The sequence below is a fragment of the Cynocephalus volans genome, chromosome 6 (genome assembly GCF_027409185.1).
Source record: "Cynocephalus volans isolate mCynVol1 chromosome 6, mCynVol1.pri, whole genome shotgun sequence".
Lineage (NCBI taxonomy): Eukaryota > Metazoa > Chordata > Mammalia > Dermoptera > Cynocephalidae > Cynocephalus > Cynocephalus volans.
Window position 1 is genome coordinate 74,848,916 of NC_084465.1, and position 23,922 is coordinate 74,872,837.

Genomic DNA, 23,922 nt, shown 5'->3' on the forward strand with positions numbered 1-23,922 from the left:
TGAGATTGTCTGAAACGAAGAATAGGTATGATAGTTTTCTTAGATTTTGTACATCATAGGTGGCAAAGACACTATCAAAATGTTTGTTAATAAGTTTTAAAATGTACTGAGAAATACTATGAAAAACCAAATGCACCAAGAAAAAATGACAGAAATTTTGAGACAATAATACTAAATTTTTAGTGATTTCTTATCTCTTGCATATTTAAGTATTCTGTGATTTAATATGTAAAGATTGTTTATATTTGCTATAGGTTGTGTTAGAATGCTATAAACATTAGAACGTTCATGTATAATCTATTTTAACTTAGAGAAAGAGATGAGGTATAAATTATATAGCATTGATTGCAGCCTAGTGTAGCCTAGTAGAATTACTTAGAGAGTTCTAAAATTCTTAAAATAATCACAGTGTTTTGGATTGAATTCATAACCTTGAATTATATGTCTTATATTGTTAAGTGTTTTTAAGCTAATGGATAAATGATTAATTGTTTAAATTCAAAGATAAAATAGTTGTGGTTGTCCGAGCACATATGATTATACACGTACATTCAATAAAATGCTCTTTACATTTCTGTCAAAGTGTTCTAAATGATGTTTGTTGTCAATTTTATTGCATTTTTTATTTCTAAAACATTTATTTCAGGTTTAAGTTGCCTTTGTTGTGAACATTTATTTAATAATCTGTGAGCCAAGGATAGAATTGACAATGTTAAAGTTGAAATGTACAGTAGTTTGTGTTTTTGTCTTTGAAACAGATGGTTTTTATATTATTTAGATATACCATAATTCTGTTTACCCTGCAGGTGTGATGAATGCAGACTCTGCTACCATTTTGGCTGTTTGGATCCTCCATTGAAAAAGTCTCCTAAACAAACAGGCTATGGATGGATATGTCAGGAGTGTGATTCTTCATCTTCTAAGGTAAGGGGGGACGTCTGTAGGAAAAAAAAGTTGTTTCCCTTTATTTTGATAGTTTTTCCATATCACACCATCAGCTTCCCTTCTTTAAAGAGAGTTGGAACATTGAGGCACCAACATTTTAATCTAATACACTTTAAGAATATATATGTTGTAATGATTTTATTGCCCTTAAATTAAGGAAAAACCTAACTGTAATAAATGATATAAATTTTCTTTAGGGAGTATTTAGGTGATTTGAGTATTCTCTGTATTAATGTAACATATTAAATAGTGTGCTCATAGGCAAAAAAGTTACCCTCTGTTAATTTACCACACCTAGGGAATGGCAGGGAAATTCCACCTTGAGTCATAAGAAATTATGTAAACCAACAGAATAACCAATAAAATCCAATTTATTTTACTCATGATTCATCGTAAAGCATTATAAATATATTGTGGGTGTTTTATAAGGCTTCTTTCGTACAATATCCTAAATCTTTATATGGTATTTGTTTTAGCTGAATAGAAAAGATGAAATTTCTAATAAAGTTGTTTAATAGTTTATCCCCCAAAGTAAACTTTGAAATTATGTCTTTTGAATATCACCATTCTCACCTTAAATTGTGGTTAGCTATAGGTTAAGATTATTGTGTGTTTCTTTAAAGTGTGTGAGTGAATAGCTGTACTTCTGACTCATTTGACAGAAAGATTGAATATATTGAACAAAGACATTCTGGTCAGCTGTGGGTTAATTAAATTGTTTTTCCTTAAAAAGACAATGGAAATTAACTGTCTATTGTAGTATAGATATCAAGCCATCTTTCTTCAATGCCACTTAAATGCATTTTTCTGTCCCAGAGTGAATTAAAATTGATATCAAATTCCTGTTAGATCTTGGAAACAAAAATATTCTTTTTACTGTTAGTCACAATTATTGCTCCAGCTCACCACAGAGGCCTTCTACAAAAGTTTGTTATTGAAAACTGCAAAAAAAGCATTTAGTTATTGAAAAAAATGAAGGTTTTTCAAAAATAATTTATTTAAAATATTACATATTTGTGTAGTGATTATTAAAATTAAAATGTCATATCCTATATATTTTATTTAATAATCAAGCATTTTTCCCAAGGTTATAAACTATATATATATATATAAAACAGCAAGAATTATTTTATAGTCATCTTACTAAGACCCAGATTTAAGAGGGAGCATGTTTAATATCAAAAAGTTTTATTGCATAATTTAACAATGCATTTCAGAATTACATTTAAATGAAAAAATAGTGAATTACTATAGATTATAAATAGTTGTCTTATGGTACTCTTTATGGTATAATGTACTTTTTCTAAATGCATTTTTTGTTAGGGGTTCTCTCCCACCTGTAGCAAACAAGTTAGGAAAGCAATTTTTGAAAAAGGATTTACTGCCTTTTATAAATATGTCTTTTTGTATATATTCTTTTTAAAAGGCTCTATATTGCTATAAATATGTAGCATTGTATTAAATGCAAACAGTAGCTTTATTAAGTTATACAGTAATTTTGTTAATGAATATTAGAAATGCAAGGGAGCATATTTCAGATATGGTAGGAATATATCATACAGTTTGTACATTCCGTAGGTGCTAGTACCCGTTGAATAAGGCTTTAGCTTTGGTTTTGTTTTCTTCTCTACTAGAGAATAGGTCTTTGCACTCAAAATAGAAATCCATTAGGAAGGCAACTGTTAGAAAACTTGTATTTTATTTGTTGTACTCTGATCTGTGGTTAAATACCAGAGGTAAATAACCAACATTTTCAAAATTTCATCCAAATATGGTATCTGATTTTGGGAATGTCACAGCAACTTACTGTAAGGATTCCAGCAGTGAAATGGCTTTGTGTTTTCATTATACCAACATGACTATTAATATACTTCTGCTTTTTTCCAGTGAAAAATTAAATTTAATGTAATACTTAAGCTAAAAGTTAAGGAGACTTAATTCATTCCCTTGAGTATTTGTGTTGAGTCAATTCTGTTTTTCTTACTTTTGAAGAATTCTACTTCTGACCAGTGGGTAGTAAATTTCTGTTTGCATTTTGTCCTGAGAGATGTTTGCTAATATTGGGTCCTGAGAAGAAAGTACTAATAGGTAATGTCATTTTTTATAATTCAGTGAATTGCTGCAGAAGCATTTAAATTCAGAAAGCTGTGTATTACTAACATAGAAGTCAAGAAAATTAGGATCACCTTTGGGCCCAAAAGAAACGCAAAATGAAAATTAAGACATATGCTTTTGCTTATGTCTTATTTTCCTACATTTGTTTGGTGGAATATTATTTGCTAGGTAATACTGGGTATATTCATCACATTCATGTATTATAATAATATGGAAAGCTAAGAGAGAAATACTTATTACCATGAGAAAGGAATTGAATCAGTTTTCAATAAATTTCGATGGGGGGGGAATGAATGTAAAATTGTCATATATATGTACACATATAATCTCCAACTTTCTCTGTGGTAGTCAGGTTGTTAGGTCCAGTAAGTCTTAACTTTTACTACAAAATTTTGACTCCCATATAGAAATTATTTCTTTGGCTTAGAATTTTAGGTAATACAAAGGTAGGGTAGATAGTTGAATATTTGCTTGAAAATGCATTGCACTTTAAGCATTATTTAACTGTTAACATTTTGTCCAAATTCTGTGGACCAAGGGAAACTTAAAATATTATCATGTATACTCTCCAATTCTGTGGACCAGGAGAAACTTTAAAATATTGCCATATTTACATATGATTTTGTCTTTCAAGTAACAGGTTTTTTTCTCTGAGCTTTATAAGGTCAAAACTATTCTATGTCATTAATCCTGGCTATTACTTTTATAGAAATTCCACAAGAGTCCAACAAGATTCATTATATCTAAATCCATAATTTTTCATTTTAGCATATAAAAGCTGAAATACACCTAAGTGTTTTGTTTTAATAATATTGATTTAATAATAATTTACCTAAAAGTAGAATGACTATTCTACCCAAACCCATGAAGTATGCCATGATAAGACTTTCTCTGCCTCATCAACTCTTCGTAAACCTAGGTAGTAATTTTAGGTTTCATGAAAAATGACCAGTTATATGGACCCAGACATGTGCACATATATGTGCATACATATACGCATGTACAGACACACAGAAACACACATACACACATAAAACATACCTTCTCCTAAAGGCTGTACTTCAAAGACATTTGATTTGACTAAGGCAGCAGCTGTCCAGGTAGTACACTATGCTTATATTCTATAGAGCCTAGTCATTGCTACCTATCACTATGCATCAGGGTTTTCTCTCTGCTCTTTACTGTGTTGTAAAAATACTCTTGTTAATGAGTGCTACATGCCTGGAAAAGAAATGTATTTTCTTCTTCTTCCCCCACCTCACTTACCTCTATTTTTCCTTCCATCCATTCACCCAAGCCAAATACCTGGACTCATCCTCAAGCCTTCTCCATCCTTATCTCACACAGCAAATTAATTCCTGAGTCCTGTAAAAATTTTCTTCCTTAAATGTTTGTTCAGTCTGTTCTTTGCTCCCTTTCCCCACTGCTACTACTGTCTGGAGGCCTCTAAGTGAAGTTTGTAGCACTGGAGATACACGATGACTCATTAAATCTACTTAATTCTATCTGATTATCATTTTAATTTCCATGACTGAGTATTTTATCATAGAAATAGTTTATTGGTACTAAAGAAGAGGTATAGAAAACTTCACACATATGTATTTATGTGAGGGGGCATACTCGAAATGTTTTTACCATTGGGGTACATCATCAAAAATATCTATACTTTTACCAGAGTAATCTTTCTGAAACTATAGTTGTCACACCTCTGCTTTAAATCTATCAGTATTTTTTCATCCTCCTACATACCCAAAGGATGTTGCTCTTCTAGTTCTTCTCAGTAGACAGAGCCAAGGACTTGCTGTGTGTAATGTATCCATACACACACACACACACTTGTTTATATTTTTATAGATATCTAAAACTATTCTAGTTTTCTCCCTTTCCATCTTTGTAACTACCTTCTTTGACAGAAAACTGGCTCTTGTCCATAATGTGTATTTTTATATGATTACTACTCTGATGTGGAACCAATCTTTTGTCACCCTCAACCTCTACCCCACATGGACACCTAATTTGCTTACCATCCGATAACTTTTTTTCTGAATTTTTCAGGAAGAGGATAGACAGGGGATGAGAGTGGACATTTGTTTGTGTTTTTTACAAGTTCCACTGATGATTTTATGAGCAGTCAGAAATAAGAAAAACTGTCACTCCTATTTTACAAAATCTTCAGTTAGTAACAAAGTTTGAAGCTAAAAATTAGCATAGAATTTTAAAACAAATATACACCATGATTTTAACCCAAGTCAAATTTCACATTTTTAAATTATATTGTGTTTACATATAAAATATAAAGTAGACTTGATATTGTATGTTTATTAATAAATGAGGCATAGTTTACCCTTCAGTCTTTTCCAAGATATACTTGATGTACCTCTCAACAACTTATGTCTCCTAAAGCACCCAAAATGAAGATAACTTGTCTTGACATGGTGAAATGAACATGTATAAAATTTTCTTTTAAAAGTGCTTTATCCAAGTCACGTATATTCACAAGTGCCACTAAGGATTTAAATATACATCATGTACTTTACAGGGACTGTGCCAGTTACTTTTCTAGCTTTTCCTCCTTGTTTAAGCTCTATTTTGTGAGAAGCCATACAGTATACATGACAGGTCATTATCTGACTGCTATGAGATGAGCTGTTTTAGTTTGGAGACTTCCATTTGGTTCACTTTTGTTTGATCTTTCTTGTATACTCTACTTTTGGAGCAGTAATAAATTGTGTATGCATAGAAATCTCATCTAAATCTCTGTGGATGATTTTCTGAAGCTACAAATGCATGATACACCAGCTGAGGCAAGTGGTATTTCTTGATAATCATTTGCATTAGAAATCTCTGAGTAGGGGAAATATGATTTTTTAAATTTTCATTTTATTTTCTACATTTTCTGCATTGAGCAACTAGAATTTTATAACTGATATGTTTATGTCAAAACAACATATATAAATATTTATTTTCAAGTAAAACAATCATTGTGAATTGTGTCTCTTTACAAACTGAGCAGATGGTCTCTCCAAGCAGTATCTTGCCACAATACATTAAACAAGCACATTTAATTGAAACTGGTAATATTAGAAACTGAATGTCTGAATTTTATGTATTGTAATGATTTATGAAAAATATAAAATTAAAATGAATTATCTTTTAAAGTTCCCTTTGAATTTGAAGCATATATCTGACCCATAAAAAAAGGATTTTTTAATATTTTAACTATTCATTTGACCTCTGGGATTTTATCTGGCAAGAGGTTGAATTTTAAGTTTTTATATTTATAGCATGGTTTCAGATAAAACTTATACCACTTAACTGTCTTGATTCAGGACTCTTCTAGCAGTTGTGTAATAAGCATTAAAGTTTATAGAAATATGTTTTACCGAACTTACTGAGTTTTGATTTGCCTTTTTACCGATACAGATCTGAAAATGTCTGGAAAAAAAGTTGTTTGTACTGTATTCTACATTAGAATCCCATAGAACAACAGATCTGTGGTGGTTTGTAGGCTTGCTAGAAGTTCAAGAATTCAGACTGTGGTATGATTACCCTCAGTGATGACTCTAATTTTGTATTTAAACTTTAGATTTCCTCTTTGCTATTGGGTGGGAGGAAGCCCAAAAACTTCTAGTTTAGGACAAGGTCCTAGACTAAGTTCAGACTGTTGCTAATTGTTCTAGCATTTTCTCTGGCAGGCAAAATTGTATAAATGTCTTCTAATCCTTTAGTTTCTGAGTGCTGTACTTTGAGACTATTAATAATGATTTACTGTTAACAATCCCACTCATTATAGACAGTACTGTGCTTTTAAAAAATAGCGTGTAATTGTTTAAACTCAACATTTATGTCCTGAACTGAACTTATTTGTCATTATTGTCTGCTCAAAAAGGTTGTTTACTTGATTGTCCTACACATATTTCCTGAAAACTATCCCTCGGAAATATTTTTATCAAGTAACAATTTTCAGTAAAACACAGATTGTTTACTGGTCATTCTTTATAATAGAATTGGAATCAATACTTACCTTTTTAGTACTATAACCTAAGGTAGTTTTTATGGGAACTATATAATACAGACTCAGCATATACTTTAGTAAGTCATGGTCAGATATTCCTATGAATATTTTTGAATATATAATTTATTTCCTTTAGGTACAGTTTGTCAGTGTTTATTACACACATTTTGATACATTTCAATATCATATTCGCAGAGAAAGGAAAATGATTAGAATTTCTAAAACTAAACGAAATAATTTGTAAAATGGGAAAACTAAGTCACTTTCTAAGTTACACTTACTACACACTTGAAAAATTAAGCCATTTTCTAAGTTAGGCAGCATGTGGGCCTGATGTGTTTACATAGCATGCTGTGGATTACCATATGTGATGAGAAACTAAACCGTAACTAAGATAATTAATCAAAATACAGTAGGGTGCCGTACATAGACATGTGTTTTAGAAGTCACTCACTTCATATTGTCCTTTAGTTTAAAATAGTTTTTATGTTTTTATTTCTTATTATTTTGGCGAAAAAGGTCACTTACCTACTAAAAAGTGTTAAGGAAAAGGATATTTTATTACAGCTTTTTAAAAGTTAAGAGAGGGCCGGCCCGTGGCTCACTCGGGAGAGTGCGCTAACACCAAGGCCACGGGTTTGGATCCCTATATGGGGATGGCCGGTTAGCTCACTTGGGAGAGCGTGGTGCTGACAACACCAAGTCAAGGGTTAAGATCCCCTTACCGGTCATCTTTTTAAAAATAAATAAATAAAAGTTAAGAGTATTTTTACCTTATTAACTCAGAATTTCAAATATTAAAATTGTGTTACATAATAAACCAATGTATCATAGATCTTAATGTTATAAAATTGAGAAGGAATTTGGAATATATTAAGTATGTAAACTTGTTAATCCAGTATTTATATACAGTGTAAGTGTGAGAGATATGTTTAAAGTGAACAGGTGGTCCTAGGTGAAATAAGCTAGCCCATTCTCAGAGTTGTGAAAGTAACACCTGAATACAGTAATGAGGAGTAATTACTTAAATCCTGGTTTCAATAAAATATACTGAGATTTCATGTATTCTAGATGTAGGTATAGTTAGAGTAAATAGTTCTTTCTGATTTAGTAAGCACAGTTTAATTATTTCATCACTTTATAGAATTATTTATCTGTTTAAAAAAATTTTCTTATAACCTATATATTGTGTTTAAGAAGCGCCCTTTTGCCTATAACTAAGATAGACTTCTTCAAGACAATGTTCAAATCTAAGCCAAGAAAATTTAAAGAATGAACTGTTATAGTTAATGGAAATGAGTTCTGAAATCAAATATATTTAAGCATTCCGATTTTGATTTTCTGATAGAATCTTTACTAAGATTGATAGGAAATTATAGGCAGGGGGTTGGAGACATAATGAAAGTGCATTATGCCATGTTGCTTATATTTTAATATATTCATTTTTTGACATTTCTGAAATTAGTATGTGTATCTATTAGCAGTTTTATTTTTAAGTGATAATAGTTATTTTTCCGTAAGTCTTTGTCATCATATTGTTGGCGTTCTCATAATCTGGGACATAGAGTAATAGTAGGAAATAGAGTAATTTAAATTATATCGAAAGTCAAAGTATGCAATATGATGTAGAGGAAAGAGATTTATGAGCTTTGAAAAGAAACAAATTGCGTTCAGTTCTTAATTATTTACAATGCTTGTGACCTTAAGCAAGTTGCTTTACTTTAGTGAGCTTCAGGTCGCTCATCTGTAAAAGGTTGAATGGCAATACTTGGAGTAATAGAGGTACTTAGTAAATGACAACCCTTTTAGCCACAGAGAAAAAAGTTCAAAATTAGTGATAATGTTCTTATTTTCAAATGTAAGAAATGTTTTTAAAAAGTAATCTGATGAGCAATTTTCTGTTTCATTTTTTGCCTTCACACACATCAAGTAAAAATCTTTCCTGTCTCAGAATTTCACACTAAATACAGTAAGGTCATGTCTAATTTTTTCATGCAGAAAAAAGTCCATTTGTTTTAATTTCTCGCTAGAGTTGAGAGGCAATGAAAGCTATCTTTATAATTAATGCATTTTTAAACCAAGACATTCATGGCTGTCTAAACTTTTAAAATTATATACTATTCTATCGGGTATTCTTTTCTAAATTTATTGTATATCATTAGCAAATAGTTCATACTTTTTATACTGATGGTAATTCATATTTAACATTAAATATCAAATTTAATCACACAGTTCATATTCTTATGTATTTATTTTATAAGTAGAGAGCATGACATTTAGAAACGAAAGGTTTGCCTTAATATTTAAGCTACTGGCTCTGCCATGTATTGAGTAATAGGAAAAGACCTAACTGACACATGCATAAAGGGAAACTTGTTTTTAACTGCAGACATGTTTTAGTAACAGGTGATGAAATATTCAAGACTTTTCCATAGACTATGAAGTGGTATTATTTCTTTGCCAAGGTCGTTAAAACTATAAACTTGAAACTGAAATGAAAATGTAAACTAAATAAAATAAACTTAAAAAGTCACAAAGCACTGGAGACAGGTATAAAATAATTGATGGGTTCACTTTGTCAAGGTGTATGTAATTTTTGATAGTAAAAGATTAATCAAGCCTAACAAATGACTTTTAGAGAACAGGTATATATCAGCAACACATCCTTTTATTGTTCATTGGTTTGAATACTCTGAGAAATGGAAATGTGGGAAATTCTGGGCTAGCGCTTGCACCTTCCTTGTGGAACCTGAAAATTAAGATTATTAACTTTTAGAGCATACTGTGTCAACACACTTAGAATTTCAGAACATGATTATTTGCCTTCAGTATGCCTTACAGCAGTGATGCCAAGAGAAAGCCTCACTCTTAAGGAAATTTGTTCTTGTTCTCATAACTCTTAATTCTTTTCTTTTAGAAAGAAAGACTCTCAATATCTATGAGTCAAAGGACAGTGATTTATACATGTAAATTCTTCAGAACCCTATCTTTACAACTTACAGTTCTCTTCCTTTTAGCTACCTACTCCCCTGATTCCCAGTAGAAGGAACCATTGGTAATACATTTTTTTAATCATAGCATACATATTTGTTTACCTTTACATTATTTTAAAAATTGAATATCTCTTTCTGGGAACATCAGATATGCTGTTAACACATTTCCCATTGGCAAAATGCTAAGTAAGGCAGATGATAAGACTGTGGTCCACACTGTCCTCCCGCTGCCCCGTAGTTTCAGCTTAGTCAATTCCTGCTTCATATTCAATTATTAACTTCAGCTCTCATTTGATGGGCCCCTGTGAACTACATAGGTTAGGTTAACATCACTCTGTTCCTTTTTGTGCTTTATTTATCAAAAAATTTAAAAATCTGTTTTACATCACAATATGAGATTTTCATCAGTCCATATACCCACATGCCAGTGATTTTTTTCTCAGCATGTAATCTGCAAACCACCTGCACTGGGATCTTCTAAAGTGCTGTAAAATCTGCAGTACAGAAAGCCCTACAGAGACCTGCCAAATCAGTATCTGAAATGGTGCTCAGGAAATAGCATTTTTATAAGCACTACAGGTTCCTCAAGAGAGAGACTTAATGCCTTTTAAAATATTATATTTTTGTCTAATAATTAAGACATAATATAGCAATAAATTTACTTTTAGTTTGCTATTTCCACTATCTAATAGTCTCCTTTTACTACAAAGTTTAAGTGATATTTATTTAAGTAGGAAAATATGTATCAACTTGATCGCCAAGTAAAATATTATTGTAGAGGTATGATTAAATATGATACATTTGAGGTATCAGACTCTTTTTGAGTTTTGATTAACTTCAAAACTAGAAAATAGCAATTCAAAATAGGAATTTTTTTTAATATAATGCAACTAATATTCTTTATATAAAATCTTGCTTTAAAAACTATATATACTTCTCACTCTTTTTCTTTTTTTTTTTTCTCTGACTACTTTTCTGAAGAAAATTGGAATCAGAAAAATAAAATTTCATACACTTTGGGGTTTGTTTATTTTTTAAATTTTTTATCATAAAGGAAATACATGGTCATTGTGGAATATTTGGGAAGTTTTTTTCAATAAAGAAGAAAAATATTTTAAATTACCTACAATTATAGCACCTAATGATATTCTGCTCATGTTTTGGTAGTATATCCTACCACAACCTACTTTCTGAAAATGCAGTCATATATTTTATTATATAATTGTCTCTTTTCATGTAGTTATATATATTATGCTTTTCCATGCTGTTAAATATTCTTTTCTAATCTGATTTTTAAGTGCTGTACAGTATTCCTTTATACAGATATACTGATAGTGTAGTTGCTGGGTCAAAGAATATGAACATTTTTTAAATGATAAAGTATCGTACTACTGATAATAATAGCAGTTAACATTTATTGAGCACTAACCATGTGCCCAGCCTTATCTAAGCACTTAAAATGTGTAATTCCATTTAATGCTTACCACAGCTTCTAAAATAGTTACTGTTTTTATCTCCTTTGTGTAGATGAAAAGAAAAAGTGAATTTCAGGGAAGTTAAGGATTACACAGCTAAAAGGGTGTGACAGAGATTCAAACTCAGATCTGTCTAGGTATTTTCTATATCTTACAGCAAGAGATTCTCTAATCAGATTTTATCCTAAAGCCATTTTAGATTTTCATATTATAGAAACATAATTTTTCTGTTATAAATAATTATCACTAATAATAGGAAAAGGAAAAATATATTTTTAAGTGAGATCTGCTTTGGTTTTTCTAATAGAGGAATAAAACCTGGAGATAATTTTTAAAACAAATAAATTGACTAAAGATGGTCCTGGAAGGAGTGGGAAGATGGATGTGGAAGATGATATAATTCCTTAAGGCCCTTTTTTCATAAAATTCACCAAAATAATTATCTGTGTTAAGGAAGATGCCACTTAACAATATGGATGATTTATGTAGACCCAGCAGAAAGTAATCTGTTGAACTTGGAGGGAGGTGGCAGAAAGGGATTAAAAGTGAATTTTACTATTAAGCACTAAGCACTGTATTTTATCTGAGTCAGGTCTTACTTTTTAATGTTTGCCATGAGTCATGGCGTTTGGAAATGTGTATTAGAAAAGAAACTACAGCCAGCCACATTCACTCTCCTTCAAATTAGTTTAAGAATATTCTGATTTATACAGCATCAACCACTTTATGTACACACTGGAAGATTTTGTATGTTTTTTCAATGTTCTTTTGCACTAAAAATTTCTCTTATTCAAAAACAATACCTTATTTGTAAATGGATTAAATCCTAAATAACGCAATTTAGATTAACCTGGGTTAATTCTTTTGCTGACAATTCCTTTGTTAATTTTTTTGTTTGCTAACCAGAAAGAAGTTATTACCTCACCTGTAAGAAATTTAAAAAATGGTTATTAAAAATTATTATTACCTCGCCTATAAGAAGTTAAAAAAATGGTTTTCTCCTCATTGACAGGTAAATGTCCTTCTGTAACTGCTTTTATTCTACCATATTTCCACTGGTGGTCTACCTCATCCATCTTATTTTGTGATTTCAGACTTCTACAAGTAGTTGTAGGTTCAATATATAGTTCTTTTTTCTCCTCTGGACCATATTTGTATGCGAAATCTAATCTCTGGTCACCTAAGATGCAACCTATTTTAATGTTCTCTCTGAAGGTTTCTTTAAAGGTTTATGTTGTAGTAGTATACCTTCATTGAAGTTCAGTTGGTATTTTGTTAAATGTGCCTTCAATAATGGCTACAAATGATTATCTGCTTCACTGGTTTGAAAACTCTTTCAAGTATGCTTATAGAGGTTAAAAGTTTTGAGAATCACTTTGAAAAGTTTAATCTGCATCAAAGCATTTTTTGTCAGCAGTATGTTCACTTCTTTGTTCTTGAGAGCTGGAATATTCTCTCAACTTTTAAAGACAAACAGTATTCTTTATATTTTATTTCTAAAATCAGATTTCTAAATTTAGATCATTAGATATTTGTAACAAATTTTCAAAGCACAGATGTATAGGTAGCTTAAAACAAGTCATGAATATGAAGTATTTCAGCATTATTCTCTTATTTTAATGCAGTGATTTCAACAACCAACAGCAAATCATTACTTGATAACTCAATTTAAAATACATCTTAGTGTCCAGTCATTAGCTTAGTTATCATTAATTACTTTTTCATACTTCAAGTCATTTTAAGAGTGTGAATGAAGTGGATATTTTTAGAAAACATCACTTGCTCTTTTACAAGAAGGACTGAAGTTCTATAAAAGGTAGACATTTTTCCTTAACTTGCTTTGAGCATATAGACTGTGTTACGTACCATCTTAATTTTTCATTTCTTCTTGAGTGCTCTGCCTACTACACATGAATCTGATTTTTACAGTGAGATAAACTTTCTTTATTCATGATTTAGCTGTTCCAAAATCTCCAAATTTTCTCTTCCTTTCCACTCTTTTTCCCTTCCTTCCCACTTTTTCTCCCTTCCTTCACATTTCCAAGCAGCATTTTGAAATATGATACTCTCTATATTTGCCAGGTATGTTTATACTCCTTTATCAGTAAAAGGCTTCCCTAATATAGGAACCTCCCTAATGGGGTCAAATACAGTTGTATTTTTTTATACTCACAATAGCAATATGAAAGAAACAAATCCTGCAGTATGAATTTGACACCTTTAAACAAGAACTCCTCAAATTAATTTTAAATGAGTATAATGAGACAAAAGAACTAGTTTTATTTGTTCTTCATATTAAATGCTTTAAGGACTGTCCAGATTACTATCTTTAAAAGACTAATCTTCCATTTTTATTTTTATTTATTTATTTATTTATTTTTATTTTTTATTTTTTCCTCTGACCAGGACGGGGATTGCAACCCTCAGCACAGTGTTGTCTGCACCACACTCAGCCAGTGAGTGCACCAGCCATCCCTATATAGGATCCGAACCCGTGACCTCGGCACTACCAGCACCGCACTCTCCTGAGTGAACCATGGGGCTGGCCCCATTTTTATTTTGATTCAGTAAATTTTACTCTTGAATTCAAGACAAGGTGCAAAGAGAAACCAGCTTAATTCTTTCATCCTAGTGCCTTTAAACAAGCTCTGTTGGATCTTCCTTTCTCCTTAGTAACTCTCAGACAGATCTCATGGCTTTTCCCATCACCCATAGGTATGACTAGTTTTCTTTTAACATAAAAAAATCTAGTCCAGTTTAATGTCAAAGCTTCAGTCTCAGCCAAAGCTTTTTCTCTCTGCCTGCTCAGACCTGCTTCAATATGGGAAATTTGTAATTTGGAAGGATGGGTGTACTTGACTTTGATTCTTGTCTCTTCCTTTTGTGGGTTTTTAGCGATGTCTCATTGCTAGAGCTTTTTTACTGCAGATTCCTTGATATAAGAGATGACTTTTTCTGTGGGTTACTTACCTCTTCCTTTTCAGAATTCAAGTTCCTTTTGTCTCCCCTTTGATTAGCATTACTCCATCCCACTAAGGCTATCCTTTTTGGCTAGATCCCTTTGTAGACAGACAGAGTGTGCTGTCTTTCATAGGTCCACATTTGTCCTAAGGAAAATACATGCAAACCCTTGCTCTGACAAGCTCAGAAAGAGCAGTCGTTCCCCCTGCAGCCCTGCATCTTTGCTCTGCCACTACAGCTAGCAGACACACGTCACCACCCAGTGTGTGTCCCCCAAACTCCTAGGAGACAAACTCTCAGTAATTTTTAGAAAATCCCTCGTATATGAGGGCCTTTCTTTAATGTACCTCTTCTAAAGAAATCCTTATTGTCCAGCTTTACCTTTCCTCATTCTTTATGCTTTTCTCCTTTGATGAATTAAACAGATCAATCTTTGTGTGAAATTTGGAAGAAAATATTTTCTGAAGTATTTTATCTGTGCATATATTTTAAAAAATGAATTTTTACTAATTTATGAGAAATTGAGAGGTAAAATTTCACCTACCTCATACTTCATAAATGCTTTAATGTGATTATGTCAAATACCCTATCACCATGACTCAAATCACAATCTTTTTTCTAGTTCTAGCCTTTTTTTTTTTTTTTTTTCCATAATTATCACTTCTTCCACTCCTTCAAACACTTTGTACCATTTCCTCAACTCTTCTCAAGACCTCTAGGCCACCATCCTCTATGAGATTTAATTCCCCTTCTTTTTAAAAAAACTATGACTTGGGATTTTAACACACTTTTTTAAAACCTTAGTTCTTTATTATAACTCCCCAACTTTCACTGGGTCTACTGTGTTGGCTCATCTCAACTGTTTCTTTTTGACCAGAAATAACTGGAGAAATTTGGACTTAGGTTCACTACAAATTCATGCCTTCTAATTTAAACCAGGCCTCATTACTGTCTTTTTTTTTTTGGCAGCTGGTTGGTACAGGGACCCCAGACCTTGGTGTTATCAGCATCATGCTGTAACCAACTGAGCGAATTGGCCAGCCCACACTCATTGCTGTCTTTTGCAAGCTCCTTACCAGATTTTTTTACAGCAATTATTTTGAATCTTTGCTGTATACCTCAAGTCTTCAATTTTATTTCCAGCAACCTTACTTTTTCAAGATGACCGTTTCTCTTACTTCACTGAGGAAAAGGGGGCCATATCCTTATTTTTTCTTGTCTAAGCATTAATGAGTCTTTATTACTTTCTCTACCTCAGTTTCTTATTTCCTGTCTCAGAAGGAAAAAATGCCACTTATCTCTGTTCTTTCTTTAAAAAATCTCCTTTCTCTTGAATACCAAAATTTCTATTCTCAAGCTATCCTACAAACTTTTTCCCATTTAATCTTTAAAAAAAATTTTTTTCACATTACCAGGTCAGAAAACCCAAGAAAAGAAAGAGTTCTCCGTTTTCCATACTATATGATAGACATCAGGGTTTTATCCCTGACTTTCAAGGCCGTCTTTAATCTGGCTCCATGCTAATATTCCAGATCTCTCTCTCTCTCTCTCTCTCTCTCTCTCTCTCTCTCTCTCTCTCTCTCTCTCTCACAACCTCCCCTCCCCCCTCCCCCTCCTCCCTCTCTCCTCTCTCCCTGTTTTCTCCCTCCCTCTTTCTCTCTCCCTCTCCCCTACCCTTCTCTTTTTCTTTCAAAACGTTTTTACAAAAAGCTTCATGTCATCAGGGGGTTTTTTGTTGTTTAATTGAAGTCCTATTTAAGTTCTAGTTTCCCCTGCAGTCCGTAGGACTAGACCAGATTTCTTTTGCACTTTCTTTTGCTAGACTGCTCATTTGGCATTCAGTAGTTATCTCTATACTGTTATTTAGCTTTTTATGTCTATATTTTTATCAGCTCAATTGCAAACTCTATGATGGAGGATGTTTTTCTTATACTTCCTTAGATGGATAAGGAGCCTGGATCGTTACACATAATTTCTTCTAGGATGTATTTAAAATTATTTCTAGTAGTTCTCTACTGCTAGCTGTTTTCTTTTAGTTTTTTACTGAAATTATCTTTTAAACTTTTATTTTGCTAAACAGCACTGGAAGAGGTACAGGTTCTAGTTTTTGCCTTAGAGGCTCAAGGCTATTTACTGAGACAATGTCTGGAACATAAATTCTGCCAGCTATGACCCAAATATGCGGGGAAAAAAAACAAGAGTAAGAGACATAAGAAAACATCTGTTCATCATGTTTAAAATCTTATTCTTTTTAGAATAGTTTCTATTCCTATTTAGTTCACTCAGCATTTCTGTTAACATTTAGTAGTGCCTGTTGATTATAGCAGATTTCTTTGAATAGAAGACATAGTTTTGAATTTCTAAAAGAAAGGGAGGTTGTTTCCTCCAGAGTGAAGAACACTGGTTTTGTCTGAGTGTAAAATTAATCTGAAAGAAAATATTTATTTTGTATTTTCTCTACATAAAATTTGAGAAGAAACTGTAGCCCTTTTATTTCTTCAGGTTTGTATTTCTTTTGATGGATCTACCAAATAGTCTGCAATAGGAGTCTCATTTTATTGAATGAAAATCTGTGTTCAAAAGGGCCACATACTCTACTAGGTGCTTGAGATATACTAGTAGAATCAAATATAAATCTTGCCCTTAAAAAACTTAATTTCGAGTAGGATAAAGCATGTATGCATATAATTATAATATAAGAGTTAAAGTGTTAAATTCCATTAGAAGGTGTAGATAAGGTCCTGTGAATTGATCGAGAGACTAGGAAGATTGCTTTCAGCTCCAAGAATCAAAAAGAGATTGTGGATAATATGCCATTTGAATGGAATTATGAAGGCTAGGTAGGATTTGATAGGAATATAGATTAGGATATGCTAGATTATATAGCAAACACTGTCGCAAATTTTTAGTAGATTAACACAACACAAGTAGATTTCACATTCACACAACGTGTCAGTACAGGTTGGCATAGCAGCTCTGCTCAACACAGTCAGTCGGAGACCCAACTGATGGAGGTTTTATTTTAACATATACAGTCCAAAGCACTGTGGGAAAAATTGGAAATTGCACAGTGGCTTTTAAAATCTTATCTGGAAATTGACACATATTCCAGGCCACATTCCGCAAATTATACATTCAAACCTAACTTTAAGAAGTCATGTAAGTATCATGCTAACTTGTGCTACCATACTTCCCAGGTCTTTCTGGTGTTTGAAGCAACGGAGGAAATCCTTGAAGAGAGTGAGAGTGTGCATACAATTTGTATGGAGGAAACTGCTAACAGTTTGAAAAGTAGTGATTGTAGTAATAATAGTTTCTAATATGTTTCTTAGTTTTTTTCTCTTTGCTTCTTTTAGTAACCTTTTATTTTCTGTTTTTGTTTTTAAGTACTTTCAGGTTTACAGAAAATTGATTGGAAAGTACAGAGAGCTCCTATATACCCCCACATCCCTGCACTTTTCCCCCTAGTTTTCCCTGTTATCATTTTGCACTAGTGCAGTACATATGTTAAAATTGATGATCCAGTATTGCTACATTATTATTAACTAAAGTCTATAGTTTACATCAGGATTTACTCTTTGTGTTGTATGTTCCATGGGTTTTAACAAGTGACATATGTTCACCATTACAGTATCATACAGAATACTTTCACCGCCCTAAAAATCTCCTGTGCTCTACCTATTCACTCCTCCCTCCCTACCCTCAAATTCCTGGCAACCACAGATCTTTTTACTGTCTCCATAGTTTTGCCTTTTTGAGAATGGTATATAGTTGGCATCATTCAGTATGTTGCCTTCTTTCAGACTGGTGTCTTTAACTTAGCAATATTCATTTAGGTTTCCTCTATGTCTTTTTATGGCTTGAGAGCTCATTTCTTTTTATCACTGAATAATATTCTGTTGTAAGAATATGCTACATTTGATTTATCCTTTCTCCTATTAAAGGTGAGAGACTGTGTACAATTTGTCCATTTTGTGTACAACAATCTTGTTTGCTTCCAAGTTTTGGCAATTATGAATAAAGCTACCAAAAACATCCATTTACAGATCTTTATATGGGCATAAATGAGTTTTCAACTTAGTTGGTAAATACCAAAGAGTTTATTTACTGGATCATATGGTAAGGGTATGTTTAGTTTTGTAAGAAACTGCCAAACTGTCTTCCAAAGTGGCTTACCTTTTTGCATTCCCTCCAGCAGTGAATAAGAGTTCTTCTGTCTCCACATTCTCACTGGCATTGGTATTGTTAGTGTTTTGAAGTTTAGCCATTCTAATAGGTGTGCAGTGGTATCTTATTGTTGTTTTAATTTGCAATTCCCTAATGACATGTGATGTTTAAGCATCTTTTCATATGCTTCTTTGCCATATATATATCTTCTTTGGTGAGGTATCTGTTCAGATCTTTTCCTATTTTTTAATTGCATTTTTTGTCTTATTGTTGAATTTTGAGTTCTTTGTATATTTTGGATATCTTTCCTTTATCAGATATGTCTTTTGCAAATATTTTCTCCAAGTCTGTAGCTGGTCATTGAATCCTCTGAATAGTATCTTTCTCAGAGCAGAACTTTTGGATTTTAAGATGTCTAACTTTTTTTTTTTTCTCTGATGGGTCATAGTTCTGGTTTTGCAGCTAAAAAGTCATCATCAAACTCGTGGGTCACCTAGATTTTCTCAGTTTTGCATTTTACATTTAGGTGTTTGATCCATGTTGATTTAATTTTTGTGAAAGATGTAAGGTCTGTGTCTAGAGTTTTTTTTTCTTTTTGCATGTGGATGTCCAGGTGATCCAGCATTACTTGTTAATATTCGAAAGTCAATTGCTTTCTTATATACCAGCAGTGAACGATCGGAATTTTTGTTATTGTCGTTGGGGGTTTTTTTGTTTCTGTTTTTTTCTTTCTTAAATGAATATTATTCTCTTTATTTAAGGTATATAACATACTGTTATGGGATACATACAGATAGCAAAAAGGTTACTGTAGTGAAGCAAATTAACACACCCATCATCTCACATAGTTACCCATTATTTTTGCTTTTGTGACAAGTGCAGCTAAAATCTACTTATTTAGCATGAATCCCAAATACAATACAATTTTATTACCTGTAGTACTCATGTTGTACACTAGATCTCTAGACTTGTTCATTTTACTATCTGCTACATTGTATCCTCTGATCTATACCTCCGCATTTCCTCCCCACCCCACTACCCCACCCCACCCATGATTTCCACTGTTTTGTTCTCTATCTCTGTATATTTAAAATTTCTTTTTTTTTAAGAAAAGTAAGATTTTTTTTTTCATATAAGTGAGATTATGGAATATTTTTTCATTCTGTGTCTGGCTTATTACATTTAGCATGATGTCCTTCAGGCTCATCCACATTGTGACAAATGGCAAGATCTCATTTTTTTTTAGGGCTGAATAACATTCCATTATATATATATATATATATGATGTATATATACCACAGCTTCTTTATTCATTCATCTGTCAAGTGGCACCTGGGTTGTTTCTATGTCTTTATTATTATGAATAATGCTGCAGTGAACATGGGAGTGCAGATGTCTTTATGAGATGTTGATTTCAATTCCTTTGGGTATATGCCCAGAAGAGGGATTGCTGGGTTATATGGTAGTTCAATTTTTAATTTCTTTAGAAACCTCCTTATTGTTTTCCATAATGGCCGTCCTAATCTACATTTCCACCAGCAGTGTTCAAGAGTTTACTTTTCTCTGTACCCTCACCAACGTCTATCTTTTGCCTTTTTGATAATAGCCATCCTAACTAGTATGAGGTGATATCTCATAGTGGTTTTGATTTGCATTTCCCTGATGATTAATGATGATGAACACCTTTTTATATAACTAGCTGGTAGTTGTTTTTAACGTCTTCTTTGGAGACATATCTATTCAGATCTGAAATTAAAAACATAATACTACTTGCATTAGCACTGAAAAAAATACTTAGGTATAAAACCAACAAAATATATACAATATCTATATGAGGAAAACTATGAAATAAAAGATAAAAGAAATCAAAGAAGAACTAGATAAATGGAGAGGTACTTCATGTTCATGGATAGGAAAACTGAATATTGTCAAGGTGTCAGTTCTTTTCAGTTTGAACTATAGATTCAATGAAGCCCAATCACACTCCCAGAAAGTTACTTTGCAGATATTGACAAACTGATTCTAAAGTTTGTATAGAAAGGCACAAGACCCAGAATAGCCAACACAATATTGAATGAGAACAAAGTCACAGGACTGACACGATTCAACTTTAAAACTTAATGTAAAGCTACAGTAATCAAGACAATGTGGTATTAGTGAAAGAAGAGACAAATAGATCAGTAAAACAGAATAGAGAGCCCCAAAATAAACCCACATATAGTTAACTAATCTTTGACAAAGTAGCAAAAGCATAGTCTTTTCAGTTAATATGTTTTTAATGCAAAGTAGTTGGGACAGTAGATTAAGACCATGTCATAAAGGATTGTAAATATTATGTTGTAAGTTTCTAGCCACTGAAGGTCCATTTGGAGCCCTTTAGGGAATGTTAGGCATCAGAAGAGGAGAGGAAAAGATAATCTCCAGAGAACTTTCCAAGCAAGGTACTCCTTTTTCAAAACAGAACTTACAATGGGGAGTTCAGAGGAGTACCCTTACTTTAAACTTTTGAGCTGCCTGAGTTCTACTGATTATACATTTGCCTCTTACAAAGGCAAACAGCATCATTATATTATATTGCATGCATTATATCATTTAACAATTTTTTTCTGAGTACTTACCTTCTAATACAAAAGTTGTGGAAGTTTTAATTTTTTAAAAGAGTATGGGAAGTAATTTTGGAATTTGGAATTTTTTTAGTAAAGATTTACCTGAATCAGGTACCAGAGTGAGGGATATTAATCACGTCATAGAAAGGTACTAAATAGTAAAAGGAGCCTTTCACTTTAGTCTTTTGTCCAAAACTATCCAATGCCTAGGAAATGTAGTAATCATTTTTCTTCTTTGTCAGGAGTCAGCCTTGTTGTTGGACTGGAACCCATTTAAAAGATTTCTGGGGAAATTGTTCTAGGTTTAAAATGATCAATTTACCAATGGACTTGTAGATTCCAAGTTGTTTAGAAACTGAGTACTGCCTACATTTTTAAGCCAAGAAAGATTTTGAAGTCTAAGAAGATTTTGCCATTTTTAAAAAATTTTTAAAGATATGTCTTAAAATCGACCAGAATTATGGAATGCAATAACTAAAGTAGACCTGAGATATAATTTAGATAAGTGACTTTGCAAACTTTTTTAATGAAAGATTTATTTTGCATAGTTTGTTATATGTAACTTAAAGATTTCATGGAGTAAAAAGCATGCAGATAATTTTCGTTTTTTTTTTTTTTAGATTAAAAAAATGCTGATCAGTTACCCACTAAATTGGTTTTACTGACACTTACGTGGTTAAATAATTTGAAAAATAGTAATGTAGTCCAAGTGCTTCATTTTACAGAAAAGCAAAGTGAGAAGTAACCTCAAGGTAACCACAGGGTTACACAGCTAGTTAATGTGGGGTATGACCAGGTCAGTCCTGGTCAGCACTTGTTTGCCATCATTTATCAGTTAATCTATCATTGAGCACTTCAGATTTTATAGTAATATAGTTATTAAATTTGTTCAGTGCTTAAAAACAAGTTTAGTTCTAAAATATAGATTATAAGTATAGATTATATGGATTGTAAAATCATTTTGCCAAAAATACAAGTAAACTCAAACTACTGAGGGATACACAATGAATGATTAGGTAGAGCAACACATAGTCCTCTAAACTGTCAGAAGATTGAAAGCATGTTTGCATTACATGTGTGTTATATGAGTAGTTGCACATAAAAATGCTGATTTCTTTGTCCACTGGCAATGAAATGCACCTCTTTCTTCACTTGACAGAAATTTCTATGGCCTCTAGACTTGATTTTATTCCTTCCCTCATCGATGTCCATTATTCTTTTGATACAGTGTTTCCTGAGAAATTAGACTCTTAGATGTACTCAGTGTCCCAATATTCTTAGTCAAATAGTTTCCTTCAAGATTGCAGACTCAGAATCAAATCATCTAGGTAATTGTAAATTTGGGCAAGTGACTTAATCTCTCTGTGCCTCAGTTTTCTTTGTGTTAAAATGGAGACAGTAATCCATAACACCTATTTATTAGAGCTTTTGGGGGTTATTTTATCTGTTTTTGTTAGAATCTAGTGCTTATGATGGTGAGCCTTATCAGTACCTAATTCACTCTCCCATTTAGTTGTACTTGTCCACAAGAAAAAGAAATCAAATGGTTTTTATTAAGATAAAGGTGAAATATGTATTAATAAATAGTTTAATATCTCTGAAGTGCTGACAATAGCACATCCTTTGTGTTTTCATTTTTTTCTTTATTCGAGGACCATTTAAAATTATTTTAATATTCTGTTGGCTTAACTATAATTTTTGGAAATGCTCTTTATTTAAAATTTAAGTTTAACCAAGTTTAGATTTTGGTATTTTTTCACAGTAAAGAAGTGTCTTTTTTTCCATTGAAACTCCAACTTTGTTAAGGAGCAACAATTTCCTATATTAGCAATGTTAAATGTAACTTTAGCTTTCAATTAGCTTTCAATTCATTGCTGCTGTTATGTTTCCAGAGCCTGCTGTAAGAGATAAACCCATTGCAAATCAAGACAACATTCATTTTACTTCCACCTCGGGCCACACAGAATTGATTGGGGTAATAAAATGACAGCACCTTGTAATATACTGAAGGCTCTTTAATTTGAAAACCAGTTCTAACCTGATTCAGAGCTTGTTTAAAGCTAATTTATAGCTTACATAATTTTCAGCTGGCTGACCAAGGTAAAGGATGATGTATGAAAATTGATAAAGAATTAACTTACGATACATTCAGACGTGTCTTGTTAAAGTCAACTGGTATTAAAAAACAGAAAGAGAGGAGAAAGAAAAAAAAAAGGCAGAAAAAAAATCGGTAAGCTTTGCTTTACATAAGTGACATTGTTGGCAATAGTTTAAATTTCCCAACATCTTGTTTCAAACGTAGCTTCTGGTCCTTTCTTTGTAAAATCAGTTCTATTTGTGTTTCTTATATTTAAAACTTCTTCATTTTTCCATCACATATTAAGGTCAGTGTAAAGCTGGATGCAGTTAGACGTTGGCACTTCCACAGTGCCAAATCTGTTGTATGCCATGGTAGCAGTACTCTTGCTAAATAGTTCTGGTCTGTCAGCATTTTAATTTCAAATTATCTTTTTCAAGATGCAAGCTGAGAGGATTTAGAGCTCTTCATTTTCATTTGAGCTGAAAAATCAGTATTAGGTTTTTTGCCTTTGTGAGCTATTTTTACCTTTTTATTCTAGCACATTTAATCATTTTTAATCCATAAA

The 23,922-nt window shown here is 32.2% G+C and overlaps 1 protein-coding gene across 5 annotated transcripts in view; it reads left to right on the plus strand.

Annotated features, from left to right (window-relative positions):
* PHF14 (PHD finger protein 14) overlaps positions 1–23,922 on the plus strand; it is a 168,058-nt gene that overhangs the window by 116,458 nt on the left and 27,678 nt on the right. For all 5 annotated transcript variants that reach the window (XM_063099411.1, XM_063099413.1, XM_063099414.1 and 2 more), the window contains exon 17: positions 807–924. In XM_063099411.1, the coding sequence (XP_062955481.1) occupies positions 807–924 (118 nt within the window). The remainder of the gene's footprint in view (positions 1–806; positions 925–23,922) is intronic.